This window comes from Pan troglodytes, chromosome 1 (genome assembly GCF_028858775.2).
Source record: "Pan troglodytes isolate AG18354 chromosome 1, NHGRI_mPanTro3-v2.0_pri, whole genome shotgun sequence".
Taxonomy (NCBI): Eukaryota; Metazoa; Chordata; class Mammalia; order Primates; family Hominidae; genus Pan; species Pan troglodytes.
In genome coordinates, this window is record NC_072398.2 from 122298101 (window position 1) to 122315520 (window position 17420).

At 48.4% G+C, this 17420-nt stretch overlaps 1 protein-coding gene across 7 annotated transcripts in view; it reads right to left on the reverse strand.

The window, feature by feature from the left end:
- Positions 1 to 17420, reverse strand: part of ELAPOR1 (endosome-lysosome associated apoptosis and autophagy regulator 1) — a 90415-nt gene that overhangs the window by 11085 nt on the left and 61910 nt on the right. For all 7 annotated transcript variants that reach the window (XM_016957412.3, XM_016957348.4, XM_054685909.2 and 4 more), the window contains 6 exon segments: positions 7018 to 7106; positions 3799 to 3976; positions 2955 to 3083; positions 2467 to 2557; positions 680 to 785; positions 289 to 426 (listed from right to left, as the gene is read on the reverse strand). In XM_016957412.3, coding sequence (XP_016812901.1) covers positions 289 to 426; positions 680 to 785; positions 2467 to 2557; positions 2955 to 3083; positions 3799 to 3976; positions 7018 to 7106 — 731 coding nt within the window.

Here is a 17420-nt window from a genome sequence, read left to right on the forward strand (position 1 = left end):
TTGTTTTTATTAAAAACAACAACAAGTCTGGTAACACATGTATCAGGGCAGGGACTACAAGGAGGGCCAACTTATTTCTTATGGTGTCATCTTTCCAGGAAGTCAGCTGGACAAGACTAGGTGGTCCTCAGAGGGCTGGGTTAGGCAGTTTTCTGCTTGACCCCCTAAGATCTTTCTAACCCTCGGATTCTGAACTTCACACTCATACTTAAGCTAATGCCAGGAATCCTCCTGGGTTCAGAGGGTCTCTCCTGGGAGCTGGGGGTCTGAGGAAGGGGAGGAACTTACTGCCTCATGAAAAGTGGTCCTCTGGAAGGCCCAGGTGAAGCTCGTGGTAGTGTTCTCCTCAATGATGTAGGTATAGGACTGTTTGCCTTTGGAACCTTTCCACGTCTCCACAGGAGTGTTGGTCCTAGAATTCACACCCTGAATCCAGGACAGACAAGTGAAGCGGGTACGATGGCCAGAGGGGAAGTGGGTGCCCATGTGGCTGCCATCCCAGGTGCCATCACGGTTGGTGAGACCCTTGTTAAACTGTGAAGTCCCTGCTGGTCAGTCTGGGCCTTTCCTCTCTGGAATCACTACAAGGGGGGTGTCAGTCACGTGGACACACCAATGGGGCAGATGGGGCTAACCCTCCCCTGGAGGCCCTCTAGCGGGCAAAGAAAGGAAAACGTACCACCATGAAGTAGAGCTCACAGTTCACAGTACAGAGGGTCTCAAAGACAAATGTGATTCTGGCCACCTCTTTATTCTCTGTGTCTGCCATCACCGACTGTGGAGGTCTGTAGGGGCAGAAATTAAAAGTCAGTTCTAAAGGCCAGGCAGTGCTTATTGAAGAGCCCAGACAACAGCAGAGCGTCTGCTGGGGGACAGGGTTAGGTTCTGAGTATGATGGAGAGTGTGTGGACTAAATCCAATTCTGCCCTCCTAGCTATGTGACCTTGACCTAGCCAAACCACGGTTTCCTCATCTGTAAAATGGAGGTGATGAAATATCTTTCTTACCTACCTCCCATCATCACGGGGAGACCTGAAGGCATGACAGATGTGGCGGTCCTTTATAAAATGCTGTATCACCTCACTAGCAGAATATGGTCCACAGACCAGCAACATGGCCATCTCCCAGAGTTTATTAGAACTGCAGAACCTCAGGCTCCTCCCAGGCCCAGTGAATCAGAATCTGCATGTTAATACGATTCCCAGGCGATTTGTGTGCACATTTAAGTTTGAGAAGCACATCTATCATAAGACTGTAAATTGTTGACATTTACTCAGCAGCTGTCTCTCCAGCACTGGGGAGCTTTGCCGGGGTTAAAGGAGCAGAATTTGTGATCCAGCAAAGTCCTCCATTTGGTCCTACTTTTGGGAAAGAGAGAGCCATGCCCAAGCGGGCTGGGGTAGTAGTGGGGATGGGGGATGAGGCAACACTTTACTATGACGATCAGATTTGCAAATTGCAAAGTACTTTTTGAATGTTATTCCAAAAAAAGCCTAAAAAGTTTGCTCGCCTTGCAAACACAGGCTTCATCTGGCTAGCTCTGAGTAATGTGTGTTAAGGGAAGGCAAACTGAGCACCATCCCAGGGATGGGAAGCAGGGACCTCGAAGAAGGAAATGAAGGTGTCAGACTGGCACTAGGGAAGCATATTCAGTGGCTGCTTCTTATCTTTAGAGCACATATGGGCAGAAGAGTTCCCTTTGGCCTTGGAAATTCATTCACGGCTTTCCTTTTGGCTTTAGCCATCTGCCTGAATTCTGAGGACCTCCAGTTCTCAGCTTATCTCTATGCAGCTGTGTTAACCAGCGGGCTGGAAAAGCCATCTGAACCTCAGTTAGTCTTAAATCACACACTGTTTTTATGGATGAGGGGCCCGAAGCCTGAAGAGGTGAAGTGACTTTTCCTAAGGTCGCACGGCCAGTAAGCGGCAAAGCACAAGTGCCCTGTCTTCCAGTCCGGTGTTCCTTCCACCACACCACACTGCCAGGAGGTGTGTGTGTGTGTGTGCGTGTTTGTTTGTTTGTTTAGTGGGAAACAAATTTCTTGTTGCCCTAGGTCTTCCTGGGATACAGGGACAAATACAATAAGAATAATCCTTCCCAATCTTCTTGCCCCAAATAAAGATGAACTTTCTATGGGCATTTCTGACCCCATTATTTTTTATTTTTTATTTTTTTTCTAATCTTAAGTGATGCTGTGAGGAGGAAGAATTTGAATAGCATGTGACTAATGGCTGGGAGAAGCTATACGGGATGAGAGAGCAGTCGGTAAATCAACATGGACAGCAACTTGAAAAACGTGATAGCATTGGGTTACCTTGGTCAAACTGTACCCTCTGTTCTCAACTGACATTTGAAATGAAATGAAACACAACCCCGGAAGCCCTCTCCTCTACAATATTCCAAAATACGTGGGATTCAGATATGGCCAAGCTGGCCTGGACTCCCCTGGGCTTTGGATTCCTCACCTAAATCCTGGCACAACCAGAGTGAGAATCATGAAGTCATTGTCTGAGGCTCCAGCAGCTGTGTAAATGTGATCACCAGCCACCTCCCAGCCTGAAAAGGAAAGAGGAGAGTTAATGCCTTGTGCTCTTGGGTGCAAGGCAAATGTGCACCCAGGTGACACTCTGGAAGGGAGGTTTGACACCATCTTTTGAGGCGCCCAGAACCACCACTGAACATGAACCGTGTTACTTATCCTGCCACTTTGGTCAAAAACCCTGAAGCTCTCAGAGCAAGACCTTTGAAGTGCACGCTCATGTTTCTAGCTCTGTTCCTTCCTCTAAAGCTGTCTTGGCAGAACATATGTCCATGAGGAGTGGAACTTTCAAGGGAATGCATGACATGGTTAGCTTATTTTTCTCAGACATCACTATTATGAAGAAATGGGAAGTTGGAAGAACTGAGGGTGTGCAGGGAGCTGACAGCTCATTGCACAGGGAGAGGCAATTACCTGTCATGCCCTTGTACTCGAAGTTGATCCCACTGAGAACGGTCGTTTCCATGTTTGTGGGCAGCGTGTTCCACCATTTGTATTCAAATCCCACAGCAGGTTCAGTCCCCGCAGGGCAGCGGGTACAATCTGGGGAACCACAAACAAGATCCATGCATTCAGCGGGAAGGCTGCAGTCACTCTGACTGCAGCTGCTGCCACACAGACAAGTCGCAACAGTAGCGGGCAGCCCAGAAGCCTGGCTGCTGAGTACTGCTGCAGAAAGTTGTATCAAGTTGACTCAAAAACATTCTGACAATGTATTTAACTAACTCAAGATGTAAACACTGAGCCTTCATTCCAATATGCCAACCATCCTATTTGCCCACCCCAATTTCCATTTCAAAACTTAAATGTACCTTCTAATCTGATACATGTAGTTCATATCATTGTCATATTATCATTAAATGCATTCATTTTAACAGGTACTCAAATCCCCCCAAGGCAGCATGGCTTATAGGTTTTGGTTGTGTGGAGTTGGTCATCCCAGCCCCATAAGCCTAGTCAGCATCTCTGCCATATGCTGGAAGCCCTGCTTTGAGGATTGGGCACCTTCAGTCCGGAGTCACATTTGCAGTTGGAGCAAGGAGGAAGGAAGGCAGCCTCAAGTATGACTCTGACCTGCAGACGAGGCCAGCCCTGACCTCTCTTCTCCTGAATTTAGTCCTCAGAGGTGGCCTGGTCCTTATTCCTTACTGCCTCCCTTGGAAGGGCAGAGTCTGCATTCAGCTGGCCACTGTTAGTGCCCACGCAGCCCACCCACACAGTCGATGTGCTGCAGAGAGTGGGGTGGTGAGGAGGTTACCTGAGCCATTGGAGTAGGAACCATATGGGCAGGGCTGGCAGGTGCTGTTGTTGGTTTTGAAGAAGCCTGGGTTGCAGGGTGGGCAGTGGGTCTTCACACCAGAGGCAGGCAGCTTCACTGCCCCCTCAAGGTCCTCACTACAGATTTTCGGCTTGGCCCATTTGTACATGAGTTGTGTCTGCAGAAATGGATTAAGCACAACTCAGCCTGTGTGAGATTTAGGACATCTTTGGGACTCTACCTTGAGGATAGGGGCTGGGGGCAGAGATCCAGATTCTGGGCCAGGTAAGAGCTCCTCTGGGGTGGGGAACTTTGTGTTGCTCACGGATGTATCCCAAGCACCTAGCCCAGTGCCTGAGTCATGGTTGTGTTCAATCACTATCTGCCAAATGAATGTTGCCTGGGTGACAAGGAATAGCTCTAATGAAGACTTTATGACAGAGAATGTGGGACCAGTTGTCTTAGAGAAAGCTCCAATTCCACTGTAGAATCTTATTGCTACCAAGGTCACAGGAAAAGCAGCTGGTGAAAATCCCAGAACACAGAAAGGCACAAGGGTGGAGGTGGCTCAGATGCCCCCCGGGGACTGAGGGGGTGGCTGAGATGTCCCCACTTATTTTTTGAGTGGTACATTCTTTGCTCTTTTATTTATTGGGTAAATCCTAATGCATCTATGTGCCAGACCTGGTGTCTCAGAGATGAATGAAACATGGCCCCTGCATTGGGTACAGAAGTGGAGATGACCCGCAGGAGACCCCGGCTGAGTCAGGGGTGAAGGTGGGCAGCTCCATTCTTCCCATGTGGCCCTCAGATCGAGTCACAGACAAAAACGTGCCCTTATAGGTTGAACTGAGGGGTTGATGAACATGATCTGTGCAGATACCATACATATGAAAAGAAGGATGAATAAGGCCTCTGTCCATATTTTTCAAGATAAGAAACAAGTCCTTAAGGAGGGACACAGACTGCCTTAACTGATGGGGAGCCCTGGGCTCCTCCTTCCCCTGCTCAGCTCGGCCCTCTTCCCTGCGGAGGGCTGCGACAGCCAGAGCCCCAGGCTTGAACCTCACCTGCCTCCTGTGAGTCTCAGGGAGAGGAGGGTCCTAGGAGCTGGCAAACTGTCTCGGGCCAGCTCTTGGAGCAGCACATTCACTGACCCCAATGGATGGGCCATCCTGGTCCCTGAGAAACAACTGAGGCACAGCCAAGGTCAGAAATGTAATCATAGGAGCCAGCTCGAGGTGTGTCCCTTGATTTTAAAATACTGTTCAGAAGACAAACTCAATCACCAGACTGAGCAGAACCAGTGCGGGAATGAGGCACAAAGCAGAAGTCTGCAAGGAACAGCTGGGGAATGCATGTTCATGCGCACTCCTGAAAGCACACGCTTCAGTGCTCCTCCTCTGAGCTGGGCCTTGGCTGTGCTGCAAGGCGGGAACACAGGCTTTGGTCTGACCCAGCATCTAAAGGCCCCGGCAGTGGTCAGGCCAAGGCAGACACCCGGGCTTTCAGGCAGCAAGCACAGTACTGACCCAGAAGGCCTTGGCGTGAGCCCAGGGAGGGAAGAGAATGGGGCAGAAGGGAGGAAGGACAGCCACATTCAGTCACATGTTATGAACAGGAGGGAGAAGAGCAGCAGGATTAATTGTCTGCCTTTTATTAGTGAGTTGGCTGAGACCAAGAAAATGAAAATAAATGTTCACAAGGTCATACAGAACACCAGACACCACAGAACTGAGTCTAAGGTGCAACTGACAAGACACAGCCATTCTCTCTTGGCTGCTGGGGAAGGGGATGATGCCCCAAATACGTGGGGGAGGTGGTGTTGGTAAGAGATGACTGTGCAAAATATTCATTGTTAAGGACCAGACTTTAACCCATGCTTAGTTAGGAAAGGGAGAATTCAGTCAGCCGCCCAGCCAGCAAATGTTTATGCTCCCTAAGAGCCAAGCATCATGCTTAGTGCTGAGTGCAGAATGCCCAACTCCTAGTTCTATCCCCTTGAGAATCTCTAGCTTAGGGATACTGACAGCTCAGCCAGATCCTTCTCCATGCACCCTCAAGCCCTTCCCTGCTCACTTACACTGTTTCTCCACCCACCCGGCCCAGCTGCTGCCTCCTCTCCTGCTGTGTCTGCTGCCTGGAAAGCTCCACGGCTCCTCCCTCATCTCCTTCAGGTCTCTGCTCAAGTGTCACCTCCTGAGAGGACATCCCTACCCTTCTAAAATAGTGGCACCACCCTCCTTCATTCTCTCTCTCCTAATCCTGGTTTTCTTCCTTCCTATCACTTACTACCATTTGCTATATTATATACCCATTTGTTGTCTATTATCTCTCTCTCCACTCCCTCCCCAACAAGAGTTAAGCTCCATAAGGGCTAGATGTTCCCTCAGTTTTGTTAAGTGATGCATGCCTAGCACCTAGCACCGTGCCTGGCACAGAGTCGCTCCTCGATAAATATTTGTTGACTGTTGAACAAATGACCTCCTCTGAGAGGCTTTCTCTGCTGCCCCCACCCCAAGTCCTGGTTGCTTCTCTTCTGGGCTCCCCCAGTTCCCTGCACATCCCTCTGGTTGCCTTGACTGGGCCCGTTTTTCTCCTCTCTCCAGCCTCTCATACAGGACTGTGAGCTCCCTGGGGGCAGGAGCTTGTTTCAGTCGTCTCTGACTCCCCAGCCTATAGTGCCAGGCCTGACATATCAGTCAGCCTCAAAAAATGCTTGTTGACTCAGTGACAGTGTAGACTAGGAGGGAAAGTTCTTTTCTGAAGCAGAAAGCCTGGAGGAAAGAGAGGCAGCAGAAACGGAACAAGTCAGACCATAGGCAGGAATCCATTCCCCGTGCCAGCCCACAAAACAGTGCCGAGGGGGCGAGCCTGAAGAGCCCCGGGAGGACATTGTGTACGGACAGGCAGGCTCTGCCCGGAGTGGCTCGGCAAATAGAAGAAACCAAGCAAGAGAGAATGAAGTGGGTTTTTGAAACAGAACATATGTGCATAAACAGTGAAACAGACGCCGCAAAAACAGTTTCTGACCGGAAAATGAATGAAGAGGTCTCGTTTTGCCCCCCACCCCACCTAGCCCTAGGGTCACCTCAAAGGTCTGTGGGGTTTTAACTAGTGCCAATGTCATTGACTGCTGAAGCTCCAAATGGTGGCAAAGCTCAGGGAGTGGGAGACAGTCCATCTGGGGCTAAGGGGCTCCAAGACTGTACTACCCACCTCTCCGTTGGCATCGCAGGCCGTGTGTGTGTAGAAATAATCTTTGTCTGTGCAAGCTGGGCGCACGTTACAGGAAGAAGATCCTTTCTCTAAATTGCCAAAGCAAGAAGAAATATTTGGAGTTACATAAGAAAGCTGAGCTCCTGGCCTCTTCATGGCCCTGTGACTCCCAAGTCCCTGGGTGCATTGCCACACAAATATTGCCGGAAGTAGAAAATCCTGCACACTCACCCTTCCCCTTGTCTCAATAGTGTCATTTCCAGTTCCCCAACCCTGCTCAGGCTTCCCTTTGCACCTGTTCCAGGTGCTGATGAGAAACCACTGTTTGCCGCTCCCCGTCCCCCGCCCCATGGGGCAAGGGAGGGAGAAGTGGCCTGGCCAAAGGACCAGCAAGGAGGGTAGACGGAAACAGCTTCTTGCAGGTTAACCACTGCCAACCTAAGTTCCCTGAAACCTGGGGAGGTTCAGAGAGTTCACCATCTTCCAGGTGCCTTAGTGTCTTGACTCTGGGTGTAGTTTTTCTACTCCTGAAGTGTTGAAGTAAAACATGATTTTGCTTTCATACTCATTCCAAGCCTTTCTATGAATGTTCTAATATATGCCTAGAATGAAGGCCTTCCACCTTGGAAATTTCCTTTTCTTCATGCAATCATTCTACACAAAGCAGGTTTGTAATTTCCTTGGACTCCACCTAACACATAAGGCTCTTCACACTTACCTCAACCCAAGCATCCCAACACTATCTTTATTATTATTATTATTGAGATGGAGTTTCACTCTTGTTGCCCAGGCTGGAGTGCAGTGGCACGATCTTGGCTCACTGCAACCTCCGCCTCCCAGGTTCAAGTGATTCTCCTGCCTCAGCTTCTTGAGTAGCTGGAATTACAGGCATGAGTCACCATGCCTGGCTAATTTTGTATTTTTAGTAGAGACGGAGTTTCTCCATGTTGGTCAGGCTGGTCTCGAACTCCTGACTTCAGGTGATCTGCCCTCCTCGGCCTCCCAAAGCGCTGGAATTACAGGGGTGAGCCACCGTGCCCGGCCTCTTTATTATTATTTTATTATTGTTATTTTTTAGAGACAGAGTCTTGTTCTGTTGCTGAGGCTGGACTGCAGTGGTACAATCTTAACTCACTGCAGCCTGGAACTCCTGGGCTCAAGCGATCCTCCCGCCTCCCGCACCAACCCAACACTATCTTTAACTCTTGATTTATACCTAATGAAAAATGTTAACTGCTGGGCATGGTGGTTCATGCCTGTAATCCCAGCACTTTAGGATCTCTTGAGCCCAGGAGTTCAAGACCAGCCTGGGCAACATGGCAAACCCTGTCTCTACAAAAAATACAAAAATTAGCCAGGCGTGGTGGTGCAGGCCTATAGTCCCAGCTACTTGATGTTGAGGCAGGAGAATCACTTGAGTCCAGGAGGTTGAGGCTGCAGAGAGCCATGATCATGCCATTGCATTCTAGCCTGGGCAATGGAGAGAGACTCTGTTAGAAAGGAAGGAAGGAAGGAAGGAAGGAAGGAAGGAAGGAAGGAAGGAAGGAAGGAGGGAGGGAGGGAGGGAGGGGAGGAAGGAAGGAAGGAAGGAAGGAAAAGAAAGAAAGAAGAAAAACGTGAACTATCAGTTTTCTTCTGCTCTCTGCATGTTCTCCTCCTTTCAATGTTAGCTCTGCTTTAACCCTGTGAACCTCTGGATAGTGAGAACTACTTCTATGAATTCATTTTTTAATTTTATTTTTTTCATTATTTCATCATAGGGTTTGTTTTCTTTTCTCTCTCTCTCTCTCTTTTTTTTTTTCTCTCTCTCTCTCTCTTTTTTTTTTTTTTTTTTTTTTTTTGGTAGAGACAGAGTCTCGCTATGTTGCCCAAGCTGGTCTTGAGCTCCTGGCTTCAGGCAATCCTCCCACCTCAGCCTCCCACCCAAAGTGCTGGGATTACAGGCATGAGCCATTGTGCTTGACTCTCTCTTTAAAGCAGTGGGTTTAACTTTTTTTGATTTTAAAAACTCTTTTGAAAATTTGAAAAAAAGAGATGTTTCTCTCTACCTAGAAAAATATGCGTAATTCATACAAATAAAAATTTTTTGAAAGTTTTCTAGGGAATTTACTTCCTCCAGAATAAAAACAACTGCTTTATGAGGTGCACATTACAATACTGTTACTACTGCCACCACTACTTCGAATATGACTACTGTGTCACCTGCAGATAAGCACTGAATAATGGTAAGACCTTCTCTCTCTTTATATTACCTGGCAGGCAGTATGGTGTAGTGGAATGAGATTTTTTTTTTTTTTTTTTTGAGATGGAGTCTCGCTCTGTTGCCCAGGCTGGAGTGCAGTGGCACAATCTCGGCTCACTGCAAGCTCCGCCTCCCGGGTTCACGCCATTCTCCTGCCTCAGCCTTCCAAGTAGCTGGGACTACAGGCGCCCGCCACCACGCCTGGCTAATTTTTTGTATTTTTAGTAGAGACAGGGTTTCACCGTGTTAGCCAGGATGGTCTCGATCTCCTGACCTCGTGATCCGCCTGCCTTGGCCTCCCAAAGTGCTGGGATTACAGGTGTGAGCCACCGCTCCCGGCCTGGAATGAGATTTTAAGCTAGACGGATATGGGTTTGGATCCTGCTTCATCATTTAGCAGCTGTGTCACTTTAGGCAAGTTACTTAACCTCTCTGAGCCTCAGCCTTCTCATCTGTAGAACAGGAATAATAATATATACCTTGCTGGAGCCAGTACCTACCTGGCATATTGTAAGTAGATACTCACTAGATAGCAGTAACTATTATTACCTGCATGTTTGGGAATTATTATTATTATTATTATTTTTTGAGACAGAGTCTCACTCTGTTGCCCAGGTTGGAGTGCAGTGGTGCCACCTCAGCTCACTGCAACCTCCGCCTCTCGGGTTCAAGTGATTCTCCTGCCTCAGCCTCCTGAGTAGCTGGGATTACAGGTGTGCACCACCACATCCAGCTAATTTTTGTATTTTTAGTAGAGATGGGATTTCACCATGTTGGTCAGCCTGGTTTCGAACTCCTGACCTCGTGATCTGCCTGCCTTGGCGTCCCAAAGTGCTAGGATTATGGGTGTGAGCCACCATGCCCAGCCGGGAATTATTTTTATTTGGGAGTAGTCACAGGAGAGTGAATAAGGATTAAAGGTCTCTTTCCCTCCCTTTCAGTTAAGGGCTTCTCAACTGATTCCTTCTTTTTCTCCAGGCACCACATGGGTTCGTAGATCAGATAATCTCCTAATTGCAGTCTTGTTGGCCTGAGCTGGAAAGTTCCCTCAACTGCACATCTCCATACCTCTTCCGTCTCTGTCTTATTAAGCTGGACAGGAGGGAACTACTGGCTGAGAAACAGTTGGGGTCTTCTCAGCTCATTTACTTGGTTACCAAGCAGGAGGCCCAATTCAGCACAGAGGGACCCATGGACTCCTGCTTTTGACTGACTTGGCCAGGAAAAATGTGGGGAGAGAGGCTGAAAACGTGGGATGGTGCCAATTCTTAGGTCTAGCAAAGTACAAGTTATGTGTTAGAAAATGCATTCTACACCAAGACCTTTCTCTGCTTGTCAAATATTTGCCCAATCTGACATCCTAGCTCTGGGTTTTAGCAAAAATGGCTCAGCTGTTTACACACTGATCCCTGTTAAGGTGGTTTTAATAAATGATTAACCAAAATGCTGAGACCAACCTCCTTTCCCAGCTTGGGTTTCATCAAAGTGTTTAAGTTGGATGCTAGTCAAGTTTGGAAGATGGGCCTCTGTGTTTGGTTGAGGGAGTGAAAAGTGACTTAAGTAGGATTGGCCCTGGGCAAAACTGTAAGAAGATAAAGTTTATCTCAGGGGCTCCAACTCCTCTTTCTGCACCTGCCTCCTCCTTTCAATATCCCCCCACCATGCCCCCCACCTCCAGGAGTACAATGTTCTCACTGGGATCTGTTTTATCAAAGTAAAACATTTCTCCTGAGGGTTTCAGTACTGAATGGACACAGGCCCGGGTCAGACAGCAGCTTATGCTTTTGTGAAGCTCCTCAGTGTCGCTGAGCTTCTCTTTCTTCCTCGGTAAATGCAGAAATAACTCCCTCACTAAGCTATAGGTAATAAATGAGATCATGTTTTGTCAATTGGAGAGTACTATACACGTGACTTATGAGTGTTACCTGTACCAGGAGTATTTTCTTTTCTTTTCTTTTTTTTTAGAGACAGGGCCTCACTCTGTCACCCAGGCTGAAGTTCAGTGGCGCAATCAGCTCACTACAGCCTCTACCTCCCAGGCTCAGGTGATCCTCCCACCTCAGCCTTCTGAGTAGCTGGGACTACAGGTGCATGCCACCACACCTGGCTAATTTTTTTATTTTTGTAGAGACAGGAGTCTTGTTCTATTACCCAGACTGGTCTCAAACTCCCGGCCTCAAGCACTCCTCCTGCCTCGGCCTCCCAAAGTATTAGGATTACAGGTGTGAGCCATAGTGCTGGCCTGAGTATTTTCATATTAAAAAAGGAGTGTTGGGACAGGGCTTAAGGTAAATGAATTAATAAAATTACTGCTTACTATATGCCAGGCCCCTTTCTAAATCCTTTACCTGTATTAACCAATCCTCACAATAACACTATGAGGCAGATATAATTATTGTCATTCCCATTTTTTTTTTTAAAGAGATGGGGTCCTGTTCTGATGCCCAGGCTGGAGTGCAATGGAGCAATCATGGCTCACTCAGCTTCTAACTCCTGGGCTTGAACGATCCTCCTGCGTCAGCCTCCCCAGTAGCTGAGACTACAAGCAATAGCCACTGTGCCCAGCTGTCCTTCCCATTTTATAGACAAAGAAACGGAGGCACAGATAAGTAATTTGCCCAAGGTGGCACTGCTACTAATTGGTGGAGCAGGGATTTGAGCCCTAGTAATTTAGTTCTGGAGTCCATGCTCTTTAACTTCATGCTATTCTGTTTAGGAAATGGATCACTAATACGAAACATAACACAAAGAAATTAAACCTAATGATCAAATTTTAGGGACCAGTGAGAAAGATGCTTTTAGTCAGGCTTTTGTCCTTCACAATGCTCCTGTGAGTTCTCCAATCTCCACCCACATTAATTCCACCTTAGTTTAGGTCCTGGACATCAGCAATGATGCCAGCTGCAACATCTCCCTACCACAGCCTCTGCCTCCAGCATTCCCTCCCTCCTCTGCATGGCAGCCAGAGTGGTCTTTCAAAAGCACTGGCTGAAATGCTTCATTTAAAATTCTTTTTTTTTTGAGATGGAGTTTCCCTCTTGTCACCCAGGCTAGAGTGCAATGGTGTGATCTCGGCTCACTGCAACCTCTGCCTCCTAGGTTCAAGCAATTCTCTTGCCTCAGCCTCCCAAGTTGCTGGGATTACAGGCGTGTGCCACCACACCCAGCTAATTTTTGTATTTCTAGTAGAGACGGGGTTTCACCAGGTTGGTCAGGCTGGTCTCCAACTCCTGACCTCAGGTGATCCACCTGCCTCAGCCTCCCAAAGTGCTGGGATTACAGGCATGAGCCGTGCCTGGCCTCTTAAAATTCTTTAATGACCTCCACTGCTGATAGGATCAAATCCCAATTTTTTGCCCCTACAATAGCACAGAAGGACTGCTCCATAATCTGTTTCCCGCCTGCTTCTCAGCCTTAGATGCAACTTCTCGCCACCTAATCTCCAGCCAAGCTGAATTATTTGCAGTTTCCTGAGCTTTCTGGCCTTTGCTCACACTTCTTTTTTTTTTTTTTTTTTTTTTTGGAGACGGAGTCTCTCTCTGTCACCCAGGCTGGAGTGCAGTGGCATGATCTCGGCTCACTGCAACCTGCAACCTCCGCCTCCCGGGTTCAAGCAATTCTCCTGCCTCAGCCTCCCGAGTAGCTGGGACTAAAGGCGCCCGCCACCATGCCCGGCCAATTTTTTGTATTTTTAGTAGAGATGGGGTTTCACCATGTTGCCCAGGCTGGTCTCAAACTCCTGAGCTCAGGCAATCCACCTGCCCTGGCCTCCCAAAGTGGTAGGATTACAGGTGTGAGCCACCGCGCCTGGCCCTTTGCTCACACTTCTATCCCAAACATCCTGCCCCCACCAAATCACTAATTAACCTTTCATCTTTCCAGATCTTAGCGAGTGAAACTTTTCCTTCTTTTCTAGAGAGGACTAACCATTTTCCTTTTTTGCCTCCACTACATTCTTTTTTTTTTTTTTTTTGAGACAGTCTTATTCTGTCACCCAGATTGGAATGCAGTGGCATGATCTTGGTTCACTGCAGCCTCCACCTCCCGGGTTCAAGTGATTCTTCTGCCTCAGCCTCCCAAGTAGCTGGGATTACAGGCGTGCGCCACCACACCCAGCTAATTTTTGTATTTCTAGTAGAGTTGGGGTTTCACCATATTGGCCAGGCTGGTCTTGAACTCCTGACCTCAGGTGATCCACCTACCTCGGCCTCCCAAAGTGCTGGGATTACAGGCGTGAGCCGCCACACCCGGCCCACCTCCACTGCATTCTACACCCAGCGCTCCTATCCCAACACCATGGAGAGTTACTGCACTTAGGTGTTTATATAACCACATTTCCTTTTCAACATAAGCTGGAGGTCAGGCACCAGCTCTAACCCTAGCACCAAGCTAGTCCTTGGCAACTGGCAGGTACTCAGAATATATTTGTAAATGCATGGACCTTCTGTCACTCCCTGCATACAGTCTATCATAGGCTATCATCAGAGTCTCCCTGCATTTTCCCAGTCTCTCACTGACCCTGTATTCTGGAAGAGTCAAGTCTCAAAGAAATATGACTCTCTTTGTACCCCAAGCTGGTGAGGTTGTCAACAAGTTGACCATGTTCCTCATAGTAAAAACTCACTGGCCAGGTGCAGTGGCTCACGCCTGTAATCCCAACACTTTGGGAGGCCAAGGCGGGTGGATCAACTGAGGTCAGGAGTTCAAGACCAGGCTGGCCGAGATGGTGAAACCCTGTCTCTACTAAAAATACAAAAATTTAGGCAGGCATAGTGGCGGGCACCTGTAATCCTAGTTACTCGGGAGGCTGAGGCAGGAGAATCACTTGAACTGGGGAGGCAGAGATTGCAGTGAGCCGAGATTGCGCCATTGCACTCCAGCCTGGGCAACAAGAGAGAAACTCCATCTCAAAAAAAAAAAAAGAAAGAAAAAAGAAAAAACTCACTTCTCAGTCAATGGGGCACATTGAGAAATCAGTGGCAGAAGGAAAATAGATTCCAAGAATTCAGACTCCCAACCTAATGCTTTTATAACAGCACTCTGGATAAAAATCAGCTTACACAGAGTTGATCAAAACACTTCTATGAGAAGTTTTTCTAGAACCACCTTGCCATTCAAACCCTTGCCCAACTGCTGGACCATAAAGGGAGCCAGAGATTTAGGCTAACAAAGGTTGCTGTTGATAGAAGCAGAGTGGGGAAGAGGAATAAAAAATGCAAGTGGAAAAACAGGAATCTAGACTTACAGATAAAAACTTCCCCCAAGATCTAAAGATTTCTGTTTTAGTTGAAAACTGCACTCATAGTGGCGTGATCTCGGCTCGCTACAACCTCCACCTCCCAGCAGCCTGCCTTGGCCTCCCAAAGTGCCGAGATTGCAGCCTCTGCCCGGCCGCCACCCCGTCTGGGAAGTGAGGAGCGTCTCTGCCCGGCCGCCATCCCATCTAGGAAGTGAGGAGCGCCTCTTCCCGGCTGCCATCCCATCTGGGAAGTGAGGAGCGTCTCTGCCCGGCCGCCCATCGTCTGGGATGTGAGGAGCCCCTCTGCCTGGCTGCCTAGTCTGGAAAGTGAGGAGCATCTCTGCCCGGCCGCCCCGTCTGAGAAGTGAGGAGACCCTCTGCCTGGCAACCGCCCCGTCTGAGAAGTGAGGAGCCCCTCCGCCCGGCAGCCACCCCATCTGGGAAGTGAGGAGCGTCTCTGCCCGGCAGCCACCTCGTCCGGGAGGGAGGTGGGGGGGTCAGCCCCCCGCCCGGCCAGCCGCCCCGTCCGGGAGGTGAGGGGCGCCTCTGCCCGGCCGCCCCTACTGGGAAGTGAGGAGCCCCTCTGCCCGGCCACCACCCCGTCTGGGAGGTGTACTCAACAGCTCATTGAGAACAGGCCATGATGACAATGGCGGTTTTGTGGAATAGAAAGGGGGGAAAGGTGGGGAAAAGATTGAAAAATCGGATGGTTGCCGTGTCTGTGTAGAAAGAGGTAGACATGGGAGACTTTTCATTTTGTTCTGTACTAAGAAAAATTCTTCTGCCTTGGGATCCTGTAGATCTGTGACCTTACCCCCAACCCTGTGCTCTCTGAAACATGTGCTGTATCCACTCAGGGTTGAATGGATTAAGGGCGGTGCAAGATGTGCTTTGTTAAACAGATGCTTGAAGGCAGCATGCTCCTTAAGAGTCATCACCACTCCCTAATCTCAAGTACCCAGGGACACAAACACTGCTGAAGGCCGCAGGGTCCTCTGCCTAGGAAAACCAGAGACCTTTGTTCACTTGTTTATCTGCTGACCTTCCCTCCACTATTGTCCTGTGACCCTGCCAAATCCCCCTCTTCGAGAAACACCCAAGAATGATCAATAAAAAAAAAAAGAAAAAAAAAGAAAACTGCACTCATTTGGCAAGATCTGTGTAGGTAAATATGACTTTTGTTTTAGGAATAGTGTAGAAACAAGCAATTCACAAGGTCAGTGGCTGGTCTTGGCTGAGCACACATACTTTCACACCTGTGTGAAGTTTGGCATGTCTTTGTAGGGATATGTAGGTCTGTTTGAGAGAGGGCCTTGTGCTGGGTTTACATATAAACTGTGTAAAAAAGGAAAAGTAGAATAGTTGTGAGTGTTTCTGGGGAAAAGATGGGACTGTTTCTCTCTCCCTTCTTGTTTGTTTCAGAACCTGTCTTGGAGGTTGGCCCTCATACCAATGTCTGGACTGTCTGAGCAGAAAGCCATCTGCTGGCACTGCCCATCTCACATCAGAGCCTCGATACCCCCTGGAACTCCCTCAAATAACCACGTCCTATTTCTCAAATTGGAATGCTTTAGGAAGCTATCCTCAAACAATAAAAACAGGCTGCTTCCTGCTGTCCCCTTACTTTCCCTCAGAGCAGTGGTTTGCAAATTGTGTTCCAAGGAAACCGAGATTTCCCAGAATGCCTGATTTGACTTCAATGAATGCTCTCAGGTTGATAAAAGATTGTAATTTGCATCTTTAGACCTTGTTATCAAAATCTTCTTGCTCATCAATATAGGCTCATGAAATTAACTTTGATAATAATTGTTATACGTTAAAATGTATAAATTTATACATTTTAAATCTACAGTATCTACTGTTTATGTTATAATCTTTTTTTTTTTTTTTTTTGAGACTGAGTCTCGCTCTATCACCCAGGCTGGAGTGCAGTGGCATGATCTCTGCTCACTGCAACCTCCACCTTCCGGGTTCAAGTGATTCTCCAGCCTCAGCCTCCTGAGTAGCTGGGATTACAGGCACACGCCCCCACGCCGGGCTAATTTTTGTATTTTTAGTAGAGACGTGGTTTTGCCATGTTGGCCAGCCTGGTCTTGAACTCCTGACCTCAAGTGATCTGCCTGCCTCGGCCTCCCAAAGTGCTGGGATTACAGGCGTGAGCCACCACCCCTGGCCTATATTATAATCTTATATAATGTTTCATTTAAAATTTCACCACAGACTGGGTGTGGTGGCTCACACCTGTAACCCAGCACTTTGGGAGGCCGAGGTGGGCAGATCACCTGAGGTTGGGAGTTCGAGACCAGCCTGGCCAACATAGTGAAACCCCGTCGCTACTAAAAATACAAAATTAGCTGGGCATGGTGGTGCACGCCTGTAATCCCAGCTACTCGGGAGGCTGAGGCAGGAAAATTGCTTGAACCCGGGAGGCAGAGGTTGTGGTGAGCCGAGATCACGCCACTGCATTCGAGCACTCCAGCTTGGGCAACAAGAGTGAAACTCCGTCTCAAAAAAAAATAAAAATAAAAATAAAAATTCACCACTTAAAAAAAATGACTGGACTGGGCACAGTGTCTCATGTCTGTAATCCCAGCACTTTGGAAGGCTGAGGCAGGAGGATCACTTTGAGGCCAGGAGTTCGAGACCAGCCTGGGCAACACAGTGAGACCGTGTTTCTACAACAGCAACAAAAAGATTGCAACCCAGGCCGGGCGCGGTGGCTCATGCCTGTAATCCCAGCACTTTGGGAGGCTGAGGCGGGCGGATCACGAGGTCAGGAGATCGAGACCATCCTGGCTAATACAGTGAAACCCTGTCTCTACTAAAAATACAAAAAATTAGCCGGGCGCAGTGGCGGGCGCCTGTAGTCCCAACTACTCAGGAGCCTGAGGCAGAAGAATGGCATGAACCCGGGAGGCAGAG